The 10,710-nt window shown below is 36.0% G+C and overlaps 1 protein-coding gene across 1 annotated transcript; it reads left to right on the forward strand.

The window, feature by feature from the left end:
* The first annotated feature begins 266 nt into the window (after positions 1 to 266).
* LOC129890260 (B3 domain-containing protein REM8-like) lies at positions 267 to 10,509 on the forward strand. The gene is given in 10 exon segments (XM_055965838.1): positions 267 to 371; positions 488 to 656; positions 659 to 805; positions 1,465 to 1,544; positions 1,703 to 1,934; positions 2,916 to 3,058; positions 3,210 to 3,438; positions 9,304 to 9,378; positions 9,486 to 9,613; positions 10,084 to 10,509. Coding segments are annotated over 8 exon segments (1,125 nt in total). The 3' UTR covers positions 9,324 to 9,378; positions 9,486 to 9,613; positions 10,084 to 10,509.
* Positions 10,510 to 10,710: the final 201 nt, after the last annotated feature.

The raw sequence follows: 10,710 nt of genomic DNA on the forward strand, positions 1-10,710 counted from the left end.
CATTCTCATTCTTGATGCACTTTACTCAATCGAAATTTACTACTAGTCGTATTGGTAAGAAAGACCGGCTAGAAAATAGTATTTTTGCAGTTTTAATTTTTATGAATTTATTTAACTCAGTATAAAATTTTAAAAAGAAGGAAATGTTAATGAAACTTACATTTTTAAATATATAATAATATTTATGTAATTATCAGACTTAAAAAAAATTATTTACAAATTTAGAAAAAAATTATATTTTTTAAAAAATAACTTAAAAATGAAATATGTTCATAGACTCTCAAAACTCATTTTCTTCAACCTGCAGGAAAATCACTCCAAAGAAATCTCACTTTTTCAAACCAATTCTTCCAGGCTTCAAAAATGGAATTGTAAGTATTTTAGTACTAATACTTTCAATTGTCTGCTATATGTATTCTTTAAAAAAAAAAAATGTTTAGCTGCCATTTTGGGACAATGCTACCCTAATTATACATTATTTTTTTAGAAAATTCCTATAGGTTTCTTGAAATATCTGAAGGGGTACGAGCACATCAAAAGTTCTGTACTGAAAAGGGGTGGTAAGAAATGGCGGATTAAGCTGAATGAACATCGATTCAAAGAGGGTAATTGGGGAAAATTTGTGGAGGAGAATGATCTGCAATTGGGAGATTTGTTGGTTTTAGACATGAAGGAAATATGGAATTTGAGGTTTCTATACTTGATTCAAGTCATTGTGATAGAGAATATGCAGAGTATCTGCAGGAAGAAGGAGGAGGAGGAGGACGGACTGTTGAGGAAATTTCGAAGAAATTTGAATTTAAAGGTAAGATTTTTAGTTGATGAATTTGCTAGTTAATTTATGTTAAAATTAGTTATTGGGCCTAAAAGCTAGTTCAAATGGAAGAGGATTGCGCAGGTAGTCCACGTTTCTATGAATTCACCAATGTGGGACATTACATTTATCACCCCCCTTAAAGCTCGGACTATCGTGTTTGGCTCTGTTAAATTAGGTCTTGGGCTGCCTAACTCACTCTCCAAAAACTAGTTCAAAGGGAGAGGGATTGTACAAACCGAGCTAGGATTTTGTTAATTCACCAATGTGGAACATTCCATTCATCAATTTCCCTTAATTTTAGCTTAAGTTTCAAATTGTTTAGATTAAAAATTAGCAAAAAGGGGCAGTGGGTGCAGAGGTGGATTGAGGATTTGAAGTTTATGGGTTTCTCAATAATTTCAAGTTAATATACGATAATAATTGGGTTCACAGTCAAATAATTAAAGGTAGCTATGTAGTTGTTTTCTTAACATATATACAATGTCTGGGCAGAAGTTATTGGGTTCCAATGAACTTGCATGATATGGGTTAGATCCGCCACTGGGTGGATGTTTAGATTGTTCATGTTTTGATTGTAATCATTTTGTCACCTTTTATTATCTTTGGATTTGTCTACAGTTAACCATGTAAGGCTTTTCCCCATGCAGAAGCTGCTACTCGCAACTGTTTTGGCCAATCTCATGTTGTATGCAAAGTTAGAGCCTATTGCCTTTCAAAATGTTACTTTGTAAGTCTCAAAATACCCTTCAAGAATATTCAGGCTAAAGGAAACGTGTGCACCATTTCCTTTGCTTCCCCTCTTTGTTTATTGGTGATATTGACCACGAAAATATGAAGCCTATTGTATGTTTGATGAACTGTGCAAATTGTTCAAAACGATTTCAGCGCCTTCCTGGAAAATTTGCAAGGGCAAACGGTCTCATAAACAAGAAATGTGCTTTGATTATTAGAGATGAAAAACGAAGGTCATGGATTTTAAAGCTATATACCTCATGTTCACAAGTCTATATTGGAGGTAGATGGGCTGAACTCCGCAATGCCAATGACATAAAGGAGGGAGATCATATAACATTCAAGGTTGTTGCTAATGGAGAAATGCCAATATGGAAATTCTGTAGTAAGTTTTCTCATTTAAGCAACCTCTTATTTTTGAACAATCTTTTTAATTTGTTGTATACACCAAACTACAACACTTCATCACATGTTTGATCAAATTATTTAGTATTTGGTTATACGAACCATAAAATATGTTCTTCATAACAACTACACTTTCTTAAAAAATTTCCCAGCCGAGCAGTTGGAATCTGATTTTAATGGTAAAGGTCTTTAGAAATGCAGTTTAGTCCTCAACCTTTTCGGAGATATATTGATGACATGAGTGTAACAGTAGTTTATGATCTTCTAAAGGAAATTAGAACTTTAAAATAGTAGTTCTACATACTTCTTTTTTGAATCAAACAGTAGTCCCACATACTGTAATTACTGAAACGAACGTTAATAGCATAACAATATTAATAAATTGCTACATATTATAGTACAATTAATTTATACTTGATCATTTGCAAGTTAATTCCCTTAACCTTAAAAGAAGTTTCAGTTTATTTTTATTTTTTAGATAAACAATTATTTATTACCTGTGACGCTTTCATTATTTATTTAATCGTTATTTGTTATTTGTATTTATTTATTTGTATTTATTTGTTATCTATTCGTTATTTGTTTGTTGTTTTTCTCATAAAGCTTTTAATTTCCTATTCTTATCTAACATTTTTTTTTATGCATTTATGCTTTTACTGAGCCGAGGGTCTCCAGGAAACAACCGTCCTACCTTGGTAGGAGTAAGGTCTGCGTACATTCTACCCTCCCCAGACCCCATGTTGTGGGATTTCACTGGGTTGTTGTTGTTGTTGTTGTATAAACAATTAGACAGAGGATGAGGTGCATGTTTAGATGCTATTCATACTTTAATTGTAATCCTTTTGTCATAATTAATTTCTTGTCATGTATTTGTTTACAATTAACTATTCAAATGTTCTTTTGTTCGTGAATCGTAAGTATCTGTTCGATAAATATTTCTGACATGACTTTGTGTAATTAGCAAATATAACAGAAACATCAAAGTGCAACATCATGTCATCACACAATGATTTTCGCAACATAGAAGCTGCGAAGGACATTACTCTCTCTCACCCTCATTTCGTTTGTACCATGAAATCATATTTCCTTTCGAAGTGTTCTCTGGTAAGTTATCAAAACTAAATTCTATTTCCATTGTTATAAATAGGAAAAAAAAGGAAAAATAGATGAACTTATTTCGTTATGAGAATTTTTTTCAGAAGTGTGAAGCATACATATGAACTGTTTTTGTGAAACTGATAATAAGCTGTTTCAGCGAGTTCCAGTCTCATTTGCACGCTTAAACGGTCTTAGATACAGGACATGTACGATAACAATAAGAGACAAGCAATGGTCATGGACATTTAAGCTATATGTCCATGGGGTAAACACCTACATTGTAGGCGGATGGCGCAAGTTCTGCATTGTGAATTGCTTAAAGGAAGGAGATTACTTGATCTTTGAGATACTTGCCAACGGAGAGAAGCCAATATTGAAGTTTCAAGGCAAATTTCTCATCCAATCCCTTTTAAATTTTATCTTGTTTTCCTCTCTTTTTGCTTTCCTTTTTCTTTCTTTAAATCATAAATACAATAACATCATACTTTACTTTTTTTTTCTTAGGAATCCTTACTAGTGATTAAAGCTTCTCTTTCTATTTGTTGTTACCTCAAAGTTTCTATGTCTTGAATTTCAAAATACTGGACACAATTTTGTTTGTAAAAAATATAATGTCTTAGTGAAACAGGACCTCACCATTTTTGTTCATTTATTATTATATCTTTTATGTTTTCTCAAGTTCTTGAAAGAGAGTCAAAAAGGGAGGCCAAGAAAGTCAAAAAGGCTGCCTCCCTAATGACTTTTTTACAGCCTTTGTTGAATTGAACATTTTATACGCGTTTTGAAAACGCGTAAAATAATTTTACGCGTTTTCATTCTCCTATAAATAGAGGGTCTCTTGCCCTCATTTAAATCATTCTAAAAATCCCAGAAAGAGAGAGAGTAAAAATACAAAGAGAGTTATACACCAAGATAAATATTGTAGTCTTGAGTGTCCTCTTTAGTAGTTGTTCCTTTTACAAGAGAGAAGTATTAATTGTTGTTTTCTCCTTGTATTTGAGAGCTGTGTACTCCATATTAAATAAGTGAGATCCTTCTACCCCGTGGTTTTTCTCCTCTATTAGTTAGAGAGGTTTCCACGTAAAATTCTCGTGTCCAATTTATTTTTATAATATTTGTCATAACAAACTTTAGTTGTGGTGCTTCCTTCCCCCAACAGTGGTATCAGAGCCCTCGGCTATTCTGTCTATTTTATGCGAAGGTACTATTCGTAAATAGTAAAATTTTCGTGAATAGTAAATTCAGTGAATAGTACTATTCACGTGAATAGTAAATTTCAGTGACGGTACAGTTTGTCATGATTGTTCGCAAAAATATTCAGAAAGGATCTAGAAAGGAGTGAAGCAAATAACAATGTCGAGTACAACAAAGTTTGATGTTGAAAAGTTCAATGAGACTAATTTCTCATTGTGGAAAATGAAAATAAAAGCGATATTGAGAAAAGACAATTGCTTAGCTGCAATTGAAGGCAGACCCGCAGACTTTGCTGATGACAGCAAGTTGAATGACATAGACAGCAACGCAGTTGCTGATCTACACTTAGCAGTAGCTGATCAAGTATTGTCTAGTGTGGCGGAAAAGCGGACGGCGAAGGAAATATGGGATACTCTTACGGGGTTGTGTGAGGCCAAGTCTTTGCATAATAAAATCTTCTTAAAAAGAAGATTGTATACTCTTCGAATGGCAGAGTCCATGTCAGTTACTGAACACATCAATACTTTGAATACTTTGTTTTCGCAACTTACGACAATGGGTTGCAAAATAGAGGGGACTGAACGTGCGGAGCTTCTACTTCAAAGTCTGTCTGACTCGTATGATCAACTCATCATCAACCTGACGAACAATACAGACAGTCTAGTTTTCGATGAAATTGCAGCCGCTGTCTTGGAAGAAGAAAATAGGCGCAAAAATAAGGAAGACAGACAAGCAAGTTCGCAGCAAGCTGAAGCTTTGATGATGGTGAGAGGAAGACCAACGGAACGTGGCCCCAGTGGGAGTCACAATCATGGCAGATCTCAATCAAGAAGTAAGAAGAATATCAAGTGCTACAACTGTGGCAAGAAAGGGCACTTCAAGAAAGATTGTCGGTTCAAGAAGAAGAGTGAACACCGTGAGCCATCAAATGCTCAAGGGAATGTTGCATGTACCTCAGATGACGGAGATATTTTGTATAGTGAAGCAATATCAAATAATGAAGGCAGAAAATGTTTCACTGATGTCTGGATCATGGACACAGGAGCAACATGGCATATGACTTCCAGGAGAGAATGGTTCCATCAATATAATCCTATCTCAGGAGGGTCTGTGTTTATGGAAAACGATCATGCTTTGGATGTTATTGGTATTAAGTCCATCAAAATAAAAATGTATGATGGCACGGTACACACCATCTAGGAGGTACGACATGTAAAAGACTTGAAGAAGAATCTATTGTCTTTAGGACAACTAGATGATAACGGATGTTCATATAAGACTCATGGTGGAGTCATGAGAATATCAAAAGGAGCGCTTGTAGTGATGAAAGCAGAAAAACTTGCTGCAAATCTATATGTGCTTAAAGGTGAAACACACCAAGAAGGAGAAACATCAACCGCGTCAGCAAGTTCATTTGAAGAATCAACGATGATGTGGCATCGTAAACTTGGCCATATGTCGGAACGAGGTTTGAAGATTCTTGCTGAGCAAAAACTTCTTCCAGAGCTCAAAAAGGTTTCATTACCCTTTTGTGAGCATTGTGTTACCAGTAAGCAAAATAGACTGAAGTTTAGCAGTTCCTCTGCTAAAAGCAAGGAAATACTAGATCTGGTTCACTCTGATGTCTGGCAAGCACCGGTGGAGTCTCTAGGAGGAGCGAAATATTTCGTGTCATTTATCGACAATTACTCCAGGAGAAGTTGGGTGTATCCAATCAAGAGGAAGGCAGATGTTTTTTCAGTTTTCAAAGAATTCAAAGCGCAGGTGGAACTTGAATCTGAGAAAAAGATCAAGTGTTTGAGGACGGATAATAGAGGAGAATACACTGGTGATGAATTTAATAACTTCTGTAAACAAGAAGGTATTAAACGGCAGTTCACGGTGGCATATACTCCACAACAAAATGGAGTAGCAGAGCGGATGAACAGAACCTTATTGGAACGGACAAGAGCTATGTTGGCAACTGCAGGGTTGGAAAAACCATTCTGGGCAGAAGCAGTCAAAAACGCCTGTTATGTGATCAATCGGTCACCATCAACCGCAATTGATCTGAAAACGCCAATGAAGATGTGGACAGGAAAACCAGCTGATTATTCTCGCTTACATATATTCAGAAGTCCTGTTTATGTTATGTACAACACCCAAGAAAAATCAAAGTTGGATCCAAAATCCAGGAAATGCATTTTCTTAGGGTATGCTGATGGAGTCAAGGGGTATCGCTTGTGGGATCCCACAGCCCGCAATGTGGTAATCAGCAGGGATGTTGTATTTGTTGAAAACAAGATACAAGCAAAAGAAAATAACACTTTAAAAGAAAAATCAGAGACTACTACAGTTGAAGTTGAAGAAATAGAAGAAGTTCCAGTTTCTTCTGAAGCAGCAGCAGAGCACGAAGAACAAGAGCAAGCTGAGATCAAAACTCCACAAGTTCAACGGTCAACTAGGGAGAGAAGAGAACCAGTTTGGCACTCAGATTATTCTATGGAGAGTAATATTGCATACTGTCTACTAACAGAAGATGGAGAGCCTTCAACTTTTCACGAGGCTATGAAAGGCCAAGAATCATCTCTGTGGGTGGCAGCAATGCAAGAAGAAATTGAAGCTCTTCGTAAAAATAAAACATGGGATCTTGTTCAATTACCACAAGGAAGGAAGGCCATTGGAAACAAATGGGTCTACAAGATCAAACGCAATGGTAATGATCAAGTGGAGAAGTATCGTGCAAGATTGGTGGTAAAAGGATTCGCTCAGAAAGAAGGTATAGACTTCAATGAGATATTTTCTCCGGTGGTTCGACTCACAACAATTCGAGTGGTCCTGGCGATGTGTGCTACATTTGACTTGTACTTGGAGCAGTTAGATGTCAAAACTACATTTCTTCATGGAGAGCTTGAAGAAGAAATATACATGCTCCAACCAGAAAGTTTTGAAGAACAGGGAAAAGAGAACTTGGTTTGCAAGTTGAACAAATCTCTATATGGTCTCAAACAGGCGCCAAGATGTTGGTATAAGAGATTTGATTCCTTCATTATAAGCCTTGGATACAACAGACATAGTTCAGATCCTTGTGTTTATTATAAGAGATTTGGTGATGAAGACTTTGTTATTTTGTTGTTGTATGTTGATGACATGTTGGTAGCAGGCCCCAACAAAGATCGTCTCACAAATTTAAAGGCACAGTTGGCTAGGGAGTTTGAAATGAAGGACTTGGGACCAGCAAACAAGATTCTAGGGATGCAAATTCACCGAGACAGAAATAATAGGAAGATTTGGTTTTCTCAAAAGAACTACTTGAAGAAAATCTTGAGACGCTTCAAGATGCAAGACTATAAGTCAATTTCTACCCCACTTCCTATTAATTTCAAGTTATCCTCAAGTATGTGTCCTAGCAATGAAGCAGAGAGGATGGAAATGTCTCGAGTACCGTATGCATCAGCAGTGGGAAGTTTAATGTTCGCCATGATATGTACAAGACCTGACATTGCACAAGCAGTGGGAGTGGTTAGTCGGTACATGGCTAATCCCGGAAGAGAGCATTGGAATACTGTTAAGAGGATCCTGAGATACATCAAGGGTACCTCAGATGTTACAATGTGTTATGGAGGATCAGACTTTACTGTTAAAGGTTATGTTGATTCAGATTATGCAGGTGATCTTGATAAAAGTAAATCCACCACAGGTTATGTGTTTACTCTTGCTGGAGGAGCTGTAAGCTGGGTTTCAAAACTGCAATCTATCGTGGCTACATCTACGACAAAAGCAGAATATGTAGCAGCTACACAAGCTAGCAAAGAGGCAATATGGATGCAGATGTTACTGGAGGAGCTCGGGCACAAACACGAGAAGGTTGCTCTGTTTTGTGACAGTCAGAGCGCTTTGCATCTTGCAAAGAATCCAGCATTTCATTCAAGGACAAAGCACATACGAGTTCAGTATCACTTCGTTCGTGAGAAGGTGGAAGAAGGCAGTGTAGATATTCAGAAAATTCACACTAATGACAACCTGACAGATATGTTTACGAAGCCGATCAACAGTAACAAGTTCATATGGTGTCGATCTTCTATTGGCCTAGCAGAAATGTAACATTGCAGTAATTGGGTAGAAAGGATGGTGTGAAGATTTAATTGATTCTCAATTAAATCTTCAAGTGGGAGAATGAAAGAGAGTCAAAAAGGGAGGCCAAGAAAGTCAAAAAGGCTGCCTCCCTAATGACTTTTTTACAGCCTTTGTTGAATTGAACATTTCATACGCGTTTTCATTCTCCTATAAATAGAGGGCCTCTTACCCTCATTTAAATCATTCAAAAAATCCCAGAAAGAGAGAGAGAGTAAAAATACAAAGAGAGTTATACACCAAGATAAATATTGTAGTCTTGAGTGTCCTCTTTAGTAGTTGTTCCTTTTACAAGAGAGAAGTATTAATTGTTGTTTTCTCCTTATATTTGAGAGTTGTGTACTCCATATTAAATTAGTGAGATCCTTCTACCCCGTGGTTTTTCCCCTCTATCAGTTAGAGAGGTTTCCACGTAAAATTCTCGTGTCCAATTTATTTTCATAATATTTGTCATATCAAACTTTAGTTGTGGTGCTTCCTCCCAAAACAGTTCTGAAGAAGTCTTCAATCAACTGAACAAAATCCGAGCTCATATTGGAAGGTTCTTATTTATAAAGTATCTTATTTAGATGATTTTTAATGAATGTTTTAAGTAAAAGTATTTACGCAAGCCTTTTCTGTTTTCTTGAGGAGCACCAGTTACTGAGAAAAGCTTCCCGAGTTTTGTAGAAGACCTTTTGAGCTACTTACAATAGGGGTTTTATTAAAGAAATTTACCGAGTAGTATATTATGAGATAGGATCTCCTTTTTTCAGCTACAGTTGACCTTCCCCGGACCTTAATAGAAGCTCTATGTTTGTGAGAGTTGAATTAGATCTTATGAAATTCTTTTCATCTCTTCTTTTCCCCTTGAAAAGATTTACTTTTCTTAATGTTTATTTTTTGGTTTTAGATATTCATGTTCGTTTATTGTTCTAACATTGTCGTGTCAATTTAAAAACTAGATATGAGAGGACATGCATGACCTCAGCCCGAAGGAAAGAAGATCAATTTGGACGCTAAAAGTGTTTCCACAGAAGGTCTATATTTCAAGAGCAAAACCTTTTGTTGCTGTATCTAATACATTTTTTTTCTTTTCATTTCTCTGATTCTATCTTTAATTCCTGTATTTTGAGAGGTGCAACAGGCGTTAAGATTAAGACCTCATACGTGACTGCTCCAAAAGCACAAGTACCTGCTTCAACATCTGCTAATGATGCTAACCCTCATTTTATTTCCATTATTAAGCCTTATTCCATCTGCAAACATTTTCTGGTAAGTTAATTTGAATTAATTTAGTTAAGCTATGGAGGACACACATTAGGGTAGAGGGCTAGTACATATTGGTTCTATTCTCCCTTATTCGTAGGCGTATTAACGCACTATGATTTCTTGTACTCTGCTGTATGTTATTTATGGTATTTATGTTATTATCCAATAATAATATCTACTGTTTTTTGTGCTTTGATTATACTATTGTTTGGACCGTTTTCGTTATCTACTTATTTACTCTAATATTCTTGTCTGACCTTGTTCTATGTTTTTATTGAGCCGAGGGTCTTTCGGAAACAGCCGTCCTACATTGGTAGGAGTCAGGTCTGCGTACACTCTACCCTCCCCAGACCCTACGATGTGGGATTTCACTGGGTTGTTGTTGTTGTTGTTGTTGTTGTTCATTAAGAGTTTCTCTTTTTTTTATGAGGACACAATATTGATCTATATACAATGGGATTAAACTTGAGCAGTATATTCCATTGGCTTTTGCAAAATCAAATGGCTGGATGAACTATATGTTGTGAGATGATTCTCATGGATGAACAACAGAAATCTTGGTCAGTTCGACTAGGGCCAGTGTCAGATCATCACATCAGAATTCACATTGGATGGCAAAAGTTCAAAGAAGCAAATGATGTCCAAGTAGGAGATATTTATAGGTTTGATATTAATCTACCCACACCCAATGTTTAGTGTTTAAACCAAATCAATAAATGCACGATAAGTGTCGTTCATTCACACACATTTATCACTTAACCTTGGTTAATTTAACTTTTAGGTGCTAAGGTTAAATATCTTGATTTGATGTAAACATATGTGGCGTTATGCATTTTCCTATTTTCATGATCTTCCTCCGTGCAATACATCATGCTTTTAAACTCCTTTTCATATGGAAATCATGCCACACTTTGAAAGAGTGATGAATTTTTAAAATGGTGTTATACAACTTTACTTTGATAGTAATCGTCTGCGAAAGGTTTTAAATAGTCTGGATGTATTGCTTTTCAAAAAAAAAAAACAGATTATTTGGCCTCAAAGAAGGTCATTGTGCAAATGCCCTTCAAGTTCCAAACCCCCAAAGAAAATCGAGCTTAGAC

The sequence above is a fragment of the Solanum dulcamara genome, chromosome 5 (genome assembly GCF_947179165.1).
Source record: "Solanum dulcamara chromosome 5, daSolDulc1.2, whole genome shotgun sequence".
NCBI classification, from domain to species: Eukaryota; Viridiplantae; Streptophyta; class Magnoliopsida; order Solanales; family Solanaceae; genus Solanum; species Solanum dulcamara.